Below are 14576 nucleotides of genomic sequence, written 5' to 3'. Positions count from 1 at the left end.
CATGACTTTAGTCAATACACATTTTGGAAAGATACACACAGCCTTGTAAAAAGAACCACTTCATTTCCAAAATCTAATAATGGAGGGAAGTTTATAGTTTTACCTGTTCTCAGCTTTCTTGAGTAGGGCATCCCACCTCTGCCCCAAGCATTCAAGCTCTCTTGCAATCTTCTCCTTGTCGACAGTGTCAGCTAACTCTGTCACCTTTAGGCCCTCTGTGCTAATCAGCTCCACTGTGGCTCTGCGCTCATCCAGCAGCCTCTGCAGCAGCTACACACAGATCAGGAGGAAGAAATAGGGTCAAATACAAATCAGCATAAAACTTATTAACCAGCTTCACAAAAATCTGATCTCTCTTATGGCTACTGTTTATTTACTAATTTATTTATTTAAATGTTAGTTATGTCAAGAAATGCATGCATAGGCACAATTTATATTTGTTTACAAAACTCATTTCAAGCATTCAAGCATAATCCTTTAGATTAAAATATTTGTACAATTATGAGTTACATAAATACAGTCAAGTGTGTCCAAAATGTTCACTTGTATGTATTTTTTCATCAGTTGCTTGTTTCTCAATATGATAAGTCCTTACAATCCTGACTTCTTACCTTTTGTTCTTGTATCTGTGCTTTGACCACTTTGAACTCTGCTGATGAAGGCTTCTGATTGGCCACCAGCTCCTCAGTGTCTGTGAGCCAGCTGAGAAGAGACTCCAGTGCATCCTGGAATCTGCCACAGTGCAGCAGGGCTTCATGGAGCTGTGCCGATCGCTCCGCAACCTGACAACAACACATTTACAATCTCAGTGTACTGTTGGGGAAGCTGCATTGAAACTAGGGCTTGCTACAGTCCAAATTACTCCTAATTTAAAGTAGTTAAACGTTTCAGTTAAACTGAACTACTGATTGCTTTTAAACAAGAGTGTAAACTAAATAATTAGGGTGACAGCATCACTTAAACTTGAACATATAATTTATACTAATACACTTTCATTTACACAACTACAACAAAAAAACTCTAATACATAGATCAGTATTTAGTGGTGACTCAAAGGAATTATTTAATCAAATCATTTAAATGAAACAATTTGGTGATATTAACCACTCTTGCAAACGTCACTGAAAGGGAGGACATTCTAGAGATGTGATATATAATATTACCTCAGTTCACTCGGTTGTAAGGCTACATGTATAAAATGTGATAAAATAAACAGCAATGTAGAGTTTCATCATGCTACACCAACATTTCTTGGAATACATCGCTTTTTACTAGAAAAGCTACACTATTTTGAAAACAGCTAAACTACTATCACACTACTGAAAAATGTGGTTAAGTTAGTAACATGTCTAGTTTTGGTTAGTTACTCACCTGCACAGGCACACAATTAAATTATGACTGTTAACAAGAGATAATAAGCATTCCAGAGTGCAATGGACAAAAAAATCATACCACAATTAAACATAACTCATCCATACGTTTTCACAACTTAAATATTTTTATTTCTTTTTTTACATCTGAAGGGCCTCACTTTTTTGTTGAGGGTGTTCCATTTGGTGTTGACCTCCTCCAGGTCCTGCTCGAGGTTCTTGGTGCAAGTGCCTTTGGCGGCGTTCAGGATCAACCCCTGACCAAGAGAGTTCAGCTGTTGCAACTGGCTCTGCAGTGACTCAATGACTTCCTTCTGGAAAACCTGAAGTCAGTGAAAAATATAAAAGAACAATAAACATCAAATGGAAAATCTGATTGAGTTAGATGCTACTTAATTTTTGAAGAACTTATTTAAGCATTTCTTGACTGATTTACTTCAAGAATGGGTGATTCAGGGAAGCCCTAAATTTTTTTTCTTTTCTTTTTTGTTAGCACAGAGGAAATGATGGCGCTCTTTCATAGATAAGGTGGAAAGGTGACTCACTGAAGTTCAGAGATATGGTTTATTTAAGCCTCAACTTTGTATCAAATGTCTCTCCTAAAATTATGCATTACCGTGCTGGTCTGAATGCAATCCAATCTCTGAACATCATCATTTCAGAGCAGCAGTCCCAAGTAGGGTTGCCACCAACCTCGTAAAATGCGGGATCTACGGGATGCGATATGTCCCGTATTTAAGCTAGTTTATATCATTCAAGATCATTAATTTAACCTTGATATTGTTGGAAATTGTGCCTATGGTGGGTAAGGGACCATTTGATAAGTCCTCACATTGTGCTAAAACATACTAAAACTGTGGAGAGTGTGGTAAGGGACCATCTGAAAACTTCAGCCAGCAGTACCAAAGCTACAAATATTGGGCTATAGATTTTAGGCCGCTATATTATAAGCATATAAACATAACTACATTAAGTACCTACTAAATTATTCCCCCTCACCCCCAGTGGGTCATTGATGACAGGCATTCAAAACAAGTGGGTAGCAGTGGGCAAGAGGTTGAGAAACCCTGTTTTAAACAACACTGACAAGTAATTTAACAATACCTTGCTACAACAAGCACAAAACAGTTCTTATCAATACAAACCACATTTGTCCCTACCCTGCTGAAAAGACCAGTTAAGACCAGCATTTCCACTTATTAGTTATTGCTGTTTGGTGATGGTCTAGCTGATGGACCAGCAGAGCAATGCTGTTCACCTGCAAAACATGGCTGGTGAAGTTGGTAGACCTGTATGGTTGTTCTCGTTCGGCTGATTGACCATGAACGTCTTGCTAGTTAAGCATTCCATGCTGGAGACCAGCATCCAAAACAATGCTGATCTTTTCAGCAGGTTAAGTAAATATGTAGTGGCCACCAGCCTTATATGGTGAGGTACTTTCATTCAAATGGGCATTACGTATACTCTGGTTTGTTGTGAAAGGCTCCTACTATCTGTTATAGCCAGCTGTGCTGGATCACAATATCTGCTGTCACTGACCAACAATCACAACAAACTCAATTGAGCCATGTCCTAATCTGATAAAGAGCAAATGGCACTAGTCATTGGCACTAGTCACCCTCCCAGGAAATGCTAATCAAACGATCAACATTCATCCGGGCTATTTTAGGATACCTGCGTGCAAGGCAAGGCCACAAGTTCCATCTGCGAACATTCAGCTATGGATGTTAATAAACTCTCGATATCTTCGTCGTCCATGAGTTTTATTCGATTGGCAAAGCCTCCCTCCCTTTCCACTAACAACAAGAAATCCTCCAAGTCGGCCATTTTGGAGTCTGTAGCTCTTTGCTCATATTCGTAACACTTTTCATCTTTCATTACATGTTGCTCTGGATTCTGTTGGTGATGTGAAACTGTCTTTGGTTGCGTAACCACAACACTGAGCAGCTCACAGTCCTCCTGTGTACAAGTATCTTCAAGAAGCTCGGCAGTGGGTAATTCATCATATCCTGACAATGTTCTGGATCTCGACTTGTATGTCGCGTTTCGCATTTTACTACTAGACTCTGACAACATCCTGGCATTTATATCTGAACATTCACCATTAGTGTTCGAAGCTACACTGAGGTTTAAGTTGCATGTTTCATTGCATTGTTGGCTTCCAAGTGTCGATGCCTCTGTGTAATACAGCGGTGAAGGTAAAAAGTCTTTTCTCTTGGAGTAGGGGAACTCTTCCTGGCCTGAGCTTAGAGAACGCCCTGGTTTCAGGTCCCCAGATACATGCACTCCCTCAGTAGAAGAAAGGCTTCTCGTGCTAGGCCTGGGTCTTCTCTGGGCTCGTTGGTTACTTTGTTCTCGTTCCACAGTGGGACTGCAAAGGCCCGAGTCCCCTTCCGAGGTAAGTGAGTTCGTCATACTACGTCCTCTCCCAACTTGGCCCAAAACATGCTGGCCGGTTCCGTCACTGCACAGCATTCCACTGCAGCTGCTGTACTCGCTGAGGTTAGCAGGGGCGAAAGTCCGCCAGGAACGGCGGTGTGGAGGAGGCTCCTTCTTCTCGCCTCCTGGCCGTGACTTACACAGCATGGTGACTGCACCCCGGATAATATCTCCATTATACTTCAAGCCGTCAAACAACACACGCTCGTCCAATTGTGCTGTATCTCTGCTGCGGAGCTCAAAAGCACTAGAAGAAGCCAAGTTGCCATTCCCACAGAGTGTGTTGATGTCCAGGGTGCGATGGCTGTAGGGCAAAGTGCCGATGAAGTGCCTGGAGGACAGACTACCCTTGGATCCCGAGTCGATTTGCTCATTCAAACGCACTGTGTCATAAATGGACCTCTGAGGAACGTAACAGTCATCAATGTTGAGGTCCTCATCATCTCGTTTGCCCACACAGGAAGGGCTCTGCCGTAGACAGTCTGGCCGACTCAGAGGTTTGCCCATTATGGCAATAACTTACAAATGATGTATTAAAACGAGGTAAAGGTTTTCAGTGCAACAATCTCTAACAAACGTGAAAGAAGCTTTAAAGGGGGAAGATAAAGATGCCTTTATGTGCACTTTTACATGTTACTAGGCTAGCATTAGACATTTTACCCCAATAAAAGGTATCAAAATTAATAAAGCAGTGCATTTTAAGAGGGAACTTTAAAAGGGCAAAATTAAGACACCTTCATGTGCACTTTTCCAAGGATTAGACACTTTGCCCCAGCAAAAAGTTACGGAAAAAATAAAGCAGTGCAGTTTAAGAGCAAAATATTGCACGCAAATATAATTTTTCACAAATGTATATGAATGTACAATTTGCAAAAAAAATTATAAGACCACAAATATACTATACATCATATAAAATTACTTGCAGAATAATGCCTAAAATAAAGTTAATGAAAAAAAAAATGTATTAAAATAAACTTTTGGTAACTCTTCAATACTTCAACACAATGACTTCTTTCTCTTAAACATCCTTCTCCATTATGACAATCCTACTAGTTTCCTTTGATACCCATTGACACAACTTGTCATTGTTGCTTTCCTCAGTTTCTCGTAACTCCATCATAGACATTTCCAGTGCAACATTGCTTGTATGTTTAGATTTTCCTGAGCATTCCCATCCAGTTATCCACACAGAGAAATCCTGGACACACATTAGTGGCATATCCCGATACAAATCCTCAAATCCGGGAAAACAAAGCCGTAAGCTCCAGGAGAAACAATAAAGCTGCTCCTGCCTCTCTTGTGGTCCAACCGGCTATGACAGACACCCTCCTGGCACAGAGCTTAAGGTCCCGCCCCCCTCGCATTATTCAGGCAACATCTGCCATAGCTCCATTTGTGCTTTGACGGGCTCATGGTGATTGGTAGATGCTTGACCCTCTGTTAATTCCCCCCTTCTGTCTCCTTGGCCCATTTGACTTAACTTCTTAATGTGCTTGTGCTCTGCCAGCAGCTTGTCAGGGAAGGGGAGAGAAAGCCAAGCTACAAGAGTGAACAACTTGCTCTCAGATGACATCACACAAAGCAAAATAGATATGCATTCTCTTTTTCCCTCTCTGTCCGTTGTCTCTCCTCCGCTTCCTGGTGTTTGGGAGTCACAGAAGAGGCTGTACTCTCTCAATTACAGCGGAATGCTGAGGGAGGAACTTGATGCAGGAAATCTAACACTGTAACCTCTGCCAAGTGTATGACAGGTCTTTTTTCGTGGCAAGTGAACAAGGTGGGAAAATCACGGAGCAAAGAGGGTTGACTGTTTAAAGAGTGCATTTTTTTTCGGTAATTGTCAACTTCACCGCAGCAAGATAACCCAGGACCAAGACTCCAGGGGTGGGTTTCTTGTTCCTTAATCTTAATCTTGATTGGTTCTGGATCAGTCCACAAAAATTAATAATTGGATTTGAAATTAATTCTTAATAATTCTAATAACTGAATAGCATATGCAGTGCAAAATATAACCAATACAGATGAGTGTACGAAAATGCAGTGGTATGTACTGTCTACTACGAAAAGGTGCGCTTCAGATAAGTTAAACAGCCAAGCACAAAAAGACTAAATTAGCTTTTTGTTTAAAAAAACTAAAAAAACAAGAACAACAAGGTGATTCTCACTAAACCTGTCAAGAAAATGTCCTGGTCATATTTAACACCAAATTAATACATAAGACAGTTTTTTTTTTTACTATGTCACAGTTAAAAAGATTTTTAAATTATTAAAATCAGTGAAAATTAAAGACATATACACCGATGAGCCAAAACATTATGACCACCTGCCTAATATGCTATTGGTCCTACACATACCACCAAAACAGTGCCGACCCGCCGAGGCATGGACTCTACAAGACCCCTGAAGGTGTCCTTTGGTATCTGGCACCAACAATTTAGCAGCAGATCCTTCAAGTCCTGTAAGTTTGCGAGGTGGAGCGCTGTGGATCGGACTTGGTCCAGCACATTCCACAGATGCCCAATCAGATTGAGATCTGGGGAATTTGGAGGCCAGGGAAACACCATGAACTCTTCATCATGTTCCTCAAACCATTCCCGAACAATGTGTGCAGTGTGGCAAGGCGCATTATCCTGCTGAAAGAGGCCACTGCCATCATGGAATACCATTGCCATGAATGGCTGGACCCAGGGTTTCTCAGCAGTACATTGCCCAGAGCATCACACTCCCTCCACCGACTTGTTGTCTTCCAGCAGTGCCTACTGGTGCCATCACTTCCCAAGGTAAACGGCGCACACGTACATTGCCCTCCATGTGATGTAAAAGAAAAAGTCACTCATCGGACCAGACGACCTTCTTCCAGTGCTCCAAATCCAAGTTCTGACGCTTGCGTGCCCATTGTAGGCACTCACGATGGTGGGCAGGTGTCATCATGGGCAGGGTGCGATGCACTATGTGTTGTGACACATTTCTCCTCTAACCATCATTCAAATTTTCTGTGACTTGTGCCACAGTAGACCTTCTGTTGTTTCGGACCAGATGGGATAGCCTTCGTTGCCCTCGTGCATCGATGAGCCTTGGGCGCCCAACACCCTGTCACCGGTTTGTGGTTTGTCCCTCCTCAGACCACTGTCGGTAGGTACTCACCACTGCTGAGCGGGAGCACCCCACAAGCCTTGTCGTTTCAGAAATGCTCTGACCCAGTCGTCTGGCCATAACAATTTGGCCCTTGTCAAATTCACTCAGGTCTTTACTCCTGCCCATTTCTCCTGCATTCAACACGTTGATTACGAGAACTGATTGTTCACTTACCATCTAATCTACCCAGACCTTCACATGTGGCCTTGTTAGGAGATGATCAATGTTATTCGCTTCACCTGTGAGTGGTCATAAGGTTTTGGCTCATTGGTGTTTTTACAGTATATTTTGCAATTTATAAAATGTATCATTTTTTTGAGTAGCGGTAATGAGAATTGGGGGGGTAAAATGTGTGCAGCTGTCATGAAAATATTGTCACAATGCAAAAAATTTTTTTTCATAAACTTAAAAGGCTTCATTTTATATGTGCAACATATAATTTCTTATTTGTTTCTTTTGACTGTAGAGTAAAATAGTGCCAGGACATTTTCATGAGAATCAACCAACCAACCAATGTTCTGCGTCACGAACTGTATATTTAAAGGGAACATGTATTTACAAAGGAATTACAATCATGGGTTGATCATTCTCATGTGGATCCACAGGAAACAAGATGCCAACAAAGCTTACGGTCACTCTGATGCGGTATTTCATTCACTCAGACCGAAACCCACAACGCTGACTCTGAAACAGGGTTATTATGCCCCTTTATTCTAAGTCCTTTCTAAGTTTATATGTTTTAGTATAGCTTTCAGAATGGAATTGAATCATGGGGTGCCTCAAGATTCCCATGCATCCCTACAAGGCACTTTCTGCCATGAGTCTCTGTGCTAGCATAAAGAGGAATAGAGAAGCTGTTAGAGGTGTAAAAGGTCAAACACATATGTGGGATTTGGAGACAGGATATTTTGAAATAATCCAGGCACTGAATTAAGAAAGGCAGAACATTTGTTTTCATCCTTCCAAGGCCAAGGTCTCTAATTTCTACAAGACATAATTACTACTGTTGCAGCCACTTAGACGTTTTATCAAGAGAATAATTTTTTTTTTTTACTTTTTATGATTTATTTGGATGCACTTCATCATTTGCTGCTTCACAGCTGGTTGATCTTGGAGCAACATTTATGAAATACAAGCAGAACAAATTTCTGTGAATGTTTTTTTTTTGTTTTGTTTTTTTTTTACACATGCAACTAGGCCTGTCACAATTAAATTAAATCTAATTGTGATTAAACATGTTTTTATATTACTTTAATGTAACATTCAGGCTGGTTGGGTTCCAAAAGAAAGAAAGAAAGTGAATTAAGACTAAAGTGGACCAAAAAGATAAATATTTGAAATATTATTCATGTCATTCTACCCCTTTGCAATATTTGTTTATAAAGCCTTTCCTTTCAATTAGGAAATCATACATTTTATTCCAACTTGGAAAAGAGCCATCTGAAGGTGTGTTTAAAGTTGTCACTTGAACAAAATGATTTCATCTTTAATCAAAATTATTTGTATGACAATTAATCATCAGCCAAAATCGTGACAACTTGAAACTACTTGAAAACTAAACTTTGCATTGAGCCGTTTCATCTCACTTCCATGCAGATAAACAAATTCCTTGACCTGATGTTGCATGCAAGAAACCATTTATTTAAAACCAGACATGATGGAGACAATGAATGTCTGTGCACAGAAACAGGGCAGGGCGTTAACCCATCTGAAAAAACTCTGTCAACAGAAATCTCGCACCATTCACACAGACAATACCCAAAGGCCCTGAAACACACAACTATTATTTACACCAGAACAAAGGTTTAGTTTGAATACAAATATTCTCAGAATACATTTCTGCAGCAATCATGGCTCTGAGATCAGTTGTGCCAAAAATGTTATCTCTCTCACCATCCCATGCAACATGATCGCAGTGAAATAGCAGCTTCATCATAATGCAATGTGTCAAAGTTCTAGTGCTCTGCTGTTAGAGGTCTCAGGTTCTCTTTTGGGGGTTTGTACAGTGAGTCACGCTGATGAGTAAGCTCAGTGCTGTGGGCTTTACAAAGACCCTTTTCCAATCATCACCTATGGAATTAGCAAAAGCTATGATCCAGGAGTGAGAAATTCCTGCAGGTTCATGGGAAACATTAGTGTCATGTCTAAGTCAAAAGTGCCCACCCCTAAATCTCGATGATATTCTGGGCTGCGTTACCCAAAAGCATTGTACGATTGTACGAATTATCTTAGAATTTAGGACCGTTCCCCAAAAGCATAGTAATCCAATGTATACTGTAGAAATGATAGTATGATTCACCTTAGAATTTTTGACCATTTCCCTTAAGCACTGTAAGCCTTTGAAAAATTCAAGCCTTCAAAATCTTACAAAGCACTGTAAGGCTGAAGAAACGGTCATATAAATCATCATAGAACTACAAACCTTTACCAAAAAGTATCATGTAAGCCTAAGTATATTGAAGAAACATATGTAAAAATCATCGTTGTATTACGGATTGTTTCCCAAAAGCAACATAAACCTAAATAGATTGCAGAAACCATTGCACAAATCATCTTAGAATTACAGACCATTTTCCAAAAGTATCGTAAGCCTTAGTAGATTGTAGGAACAATCATTTTAGAATTATGCATTGCTTCCCTAAAGCATCGTAAGCTTAAGTATATTGCTGAAACAATCGTACATATGTTAGAATTACTAACCATTTCCCAAAATCACCATTAGCCTAAACAGATTGTAGAAATGCTCGTACGAATCATTAAAAAGATACAGACTGCTTCCCAAAAGCATCATAATCCTAAACAGATTGTAGAAACGATCGTACGATTCACCTTAAAAATGCAGACTGTTTCCCAAAAGTATTGTAAGCTTAAGTAAATTGCTGAAACAATCGTACAAATCTTAGAATAACAGACCATTTTCCGAAAGCATTGTAAAAGTAGATTTTAGAAACTATCATACGACTCATTGTAGAATTACGGGCTGTTTCCCAAAAGCATCGTAAGCCTAAATAGATTGTAGAAATGATCGTACTAATAATTTTAGCATTGCTTATTTTTCCCAAAAGCATCGTAAGCCTAAGTAAATTGCAGAAACGATCGTACAAATCGTAGAATAACGGACCATTTCCCGAAAACATTGTAAAAGTAGATTTTAGAAATTATCGTATGAATTAGGGCTGGGCGATATGACGATATATATCGTAACGATGATATAAAGTGTCAATCAATAGAGATTTTGCTATATCGTGTATATGGCGATATGTAAATATCCATGTGCGCAGTGTGGGCTTATCTATCAATGGGTAGGGCTTCAGGTGAGATGGAGAGAACTGAAGAAACATGGACAGGGTTTTTCCAGCACTGAAGTTTTTTCTGTGGCCTCCCAAGCAAATTTCATGACCTCATGACCTTTCATTTAAATACTCTTCTCATCTGACATGAGAATGTTTCAAAGTGCACACAGATATTTGTGCTCCAGAGACAGGAGAGCTACTCAATCATTTTTGACCCAAGAAAACCCCAAATGGCAAACGAAATCTCAGCAGTACAGGATGACTCCCAAACAGGTCAAGAAAATGAAGACAAGCTTGTTACTAAAACAAGTGTGACATCTGTGGTTCGCACGACGATAATCACTCGTAATACTGTACAAGCAATCTGTTTTATCACCTCAAAATGATATTTTGTAAGAAGTGACAGATATTTGATATTTATTTTCTTCAAGAAGTGTTTAATTTCATTGGATTGTTTTATTTATGTTTTCTTTGTCGCATTGCCGTGAGAAGATCTTACATTTATTTAGCAAAGTTTATAATAATAATATGAATAATAATAATATTGGTCAAAAACATTTTAAACTGAAATGTGGCATACGGTTATATTTAGCATTTTGGTAAGGTTGACTTTTATTTATTTATTTATTTATGTACTTTGACATTGTCTTGTTCCAAATAAAGAGGAAGTAGTTTTCATTTCTAAAGTATTTAATTCACTGACTGCAGTTCCAAAAATAGGCATTACAATAGGCTTATATTATATATAAACCAATTTTTATTGATTTTCCAGAAACCTTTTACTATATTGTGATATATATTGTTATCGTGATATAAGATTTTGGTCCCCTAGTACGAATCATCGGAGAATTACGGGCTGTTTCCCAAAAGCAGAGTATAAGTAGATTTCAGAAACTATCATACGAATCATCATAAAATTATGCACAGTATCCCAAAAGCATTGGAATCCTCAGTATATTGCAGAAACAATCATACATAGTTTAGAATTATAGACCATTTCCCAAAATGATAAGCCTAAAAAGATTGTAGAAACGACTGTACGAATCATCCATAAAAACATGTAAAAATCTTTGTGCATTTATGTTAAGAGTACTTTTAGGAAACATCAAGCACAGAGGCTGCTTTTAAGAGCTAAGATCCATCGTTATCACAAAACGTAGCCCTGGCCTCTAGATACAGTATGGCTTAGGTTCCTCCTCTAATGTAGGTCTATGGGATTCTTTTATTGCAAATTTGCTTTAGCAAACATCAAATAGGTAAAGGTATTTAGAGTCAAAAAATGAATAAAACCAATGAATGTAACCAGATTCAATGGAGCCACTTTCACCAAATTCTTAATGAATGCAGACACAACAAGGGGCTGAATGATCGACCGAACAGTGGCAGCTGATACTTCACAACAGCACATGGACGTCCTTCAACACCCCCATGTTTGATTCATACGTCCAAATATAGGTTAAGCTTCTTTCAGCTCCAAAGGCATTTAAAGGCTTTCTGGAAAATGTTATATCCCACTTTAAGTCTTGACAATGGCTTTATCCATGACTGATATGGTAAACAGCACATCGTTTTGTTCAGAAGGCTTTATGTCACTGTTGTAGCTATACTAAAAAGACATTGAACTTAATATGTCTATTGTTTATCATATGAAACATGTTGACTGCATTGCCATCAACAAAGGAAAGAAAGAAGGCTTTGCTCCAGCCAGTGAGGGGCTTAATCTCCATTTTTGAACATCAGAACAATCCAGAAATTCCTGCAGCAGCATACTTTGGATGCACTACATGAAATATGGGATCAGAAAACAGATATCTAAAGTAATGGGCCAAGAAAAATAAGTAATCTTTGAGAGGAGAAGACAACAACTTAACTAAAAACCACATTTAAAGAAATATCCCTGCTTAAATTTAAGTGCAATTGTTGCACAAAACAGAATTGCAAAAATAATGACTGCTTTCCTGAACACTCCATCCATTGGTCGGCAAACAGATATTCCTGCCATTTCACTGTGCGTGCATTACTGTCAATGCATTTTTTACTTTTTTACAAACTCAGGGACATATTAAAATTATTTTCTGTGGTAACTGATAGCAAGCCACAGCTAAATCTTAACTTTAAATAGGAATATTCCTTAAAAAGTGCACCGAGAGAAATTATATGCTAGCATAAATATATGCTGAATGCAAGCACACATTCAGTAACAATTAAGCACAACAAAGGCTTATTATAATGACCGGTTTTGTGAGTAATAAAAAGTGTTCCTATATTTTGCACATGAAAAGGATCCTTAACTATAGCAGGTCCAAACGCATAAAATAAATGAATTAGCTAGTAGGCAAAAAAATACGTGAGATTTCCCTCTATTGTTTACAGTGAATAGAGAGGCCTGCCTTCACACTCGCTAACAGGGCAAGGAGCAGAAGTCAGAGTCCACTGCCTTTCACTGGACCACTACGACACACGGCACCCCACTGGCCCAGCTGGCTCACTGCACACTCGCAACAATGCCCGTATCAGCTGACATGCTTTTGTTAGCACCAGATGCTCGCTGACACACTGAACTGAGTAGAGAAAGCTCTAACAGACCAAGATGATGCTACGTAACTAACGCAAGATAGTAAAAAATCATCATGCAAGTCATGTCAAACAGCTCATCCCCTTAAAAAAATAAAATAAATAGCCAAAAGGCTTTAGTTTACATCACAGCACACGCACACGCACACACACACACACACACCCCTTTCCACCGTGCTGCTCATGCCATAGACGGTTACTGAGGAAACTGAGAAAAAAATCTTAATATCGGCCAGCTTTTCTACTGACTTGAGAACCAAACGCTGATATAAGTGACAAACCTAATACATAACCAGACTTCAAATGCACAGAGCACATTGCAATCCAACAAGGCTGGAGCCAGTGTTCAAGGTGCACTCAGGTTTTGTCTTTATGTCATCTTGGATTTACAGTGACACCTAGCGGCTTGGATGCAGCATCATTTAAAATCAACAGTTTTCAGTTTCAGATGCCATTGTAGAAATTTAGTATGCACAGTCAGCCATGATTACTTTAATCAATGAGTGAAAGTGTCAAATAACAGGACGATTACTTAGATTAAGCGAGTAGTATTCGGTTGGTCATGTGATTCTAACATGGCAGCCCCCATGTGTGGACCCTCTCCATGTGGAATAAAACAGCTTTTATAAGGTTACTGATATGACTGGAATCTTCATTTTAATGTGAGTGGACATAATTTCCAACATACATTGCAAAATTATAATTCATGTCTTTATGAATGAAACTTTTTTAATGAGGAAAAAATTACTGAGTGCACCTTTAAAGTCCAATGCAAAGTTGATAAAAAAAATAAATAAAATAAAAAAAATGCATGGATGATTCATTCACAATACCAGTAACAGACTTTAAAACAATATCTGAATGTGGTTTCGTTACATACAAAATATCAAAGCAAGGAACATCTGTAAACAAATGATGCTAGATTACTTTTTTAATCACAATGTGATTCAAAACTTTAAACTTTAATCAGCTGGTGTCAAGGTGTTTTTAGTGGTATGAAGTCAGTTCCCATAAAACCAAGTTCAAAATATATAATTATAAATTTCTGATATAATTAGGTGAAGTACTTGCGCTGAATCTGTTAGTTTAGTAGGATTATTGATTAGTTTGCTAACTGTAGGCAATGCATGACTGAATGTTAGCTTTTTAGGCTAATCTATTAGCATGCTAACTGAAAACACAAAGAGAAATTTTTAAGTTTACCATTTGTTGCTTTGTTTATTTCATATAGCTTACACAACATTAATTTATGTATTTTCAAGACTACATCAATCTCCAAACAATACTGTAAGGTTTCCAATCACGCACCAAATAGAATACCCAAAAATAATTTCTTTCAGCTAATGAAATCGCTTCGCTGTCCAAGGGGAACAGGATTTAATGGGGGGACTTAGGGGCCGTTTACACAACAACGTTTTCAACTAAAAACGGAAATTTTTTTTATGCGTTTTGGCTGTTCGTTTACACAACATTGCCGTTTTAGGGCCTGAAAAAGCAAACTTTTGAAAACCGGTTTCAAAGTGCAAGTTTTTGAAAACGATGCCCTTATCGTCTCTGTGTAAACACACAAAAATGCGAATTTGTGAAAATGATGACATCATGCGCACGCGTATTATGTGTTCAGTCTATAGGCATGTGCGCGAGTACTTCAAAACAACGTGCGAGACATTCAAAACTACAATGGTGGACTACAGGACTGTGTTTGTGCTGCTCAAGATTTTGAGTTTATTGACCCTTCTTCAGCAAAGTGTAGACCTTCATTGTT

The 14576-nt window shown here is 38.8% G+C and overlaps 1 protein-coding gene across 1 annotated transcript in view; it reads right to left on the bottom strand.

Annotated features, from left to right (window-relative positions):
- LOC127411717 (dystonin-like) overlaps positions 1-14576 on the bottom strand; it is a 275538-nt gene that overhangs the window by 66918 nt on the left and 194044 nt on the right. The window contains exons 54-56 of the mRNA XM_051647413.1: positions 1532-1693; positions 612-782; positions 104-270 (exon numbers count right to left, since the gene is read on the bottom strand). Of these exons, the coding sequence (XP_051503373.1) occupies positions 104-270; positions 612-782; positions 1532-1693 (500 nt within the window). The remainder of the gene's footprint in view (positions 1-103; positions 271-611; positions 783-1531; positions 1694-14576) is intronic.

Source organism: Myxocyprinus asiaticus, chromosome 21 (genome assembly GCF_019703515.2).
Source record: "Myxocyprinus asiaticus isolate MX2 ecotype Aquarium Trade chromosome 21, UBuf_Myxa_2, whole genome shotgun sequence".
In the NCBI taxonomy this organism is placed as follows: domain Eukaryota; kingdom Metazoa; phylum Chordata; class Actinopteri; order Cypriniformes; family Catostomidae; genus Myxocyprinus; species Myxocyprinus asiaticus.
This window is presented reverse-complemented; position numbering and strand designations above follow the sequence as displayed.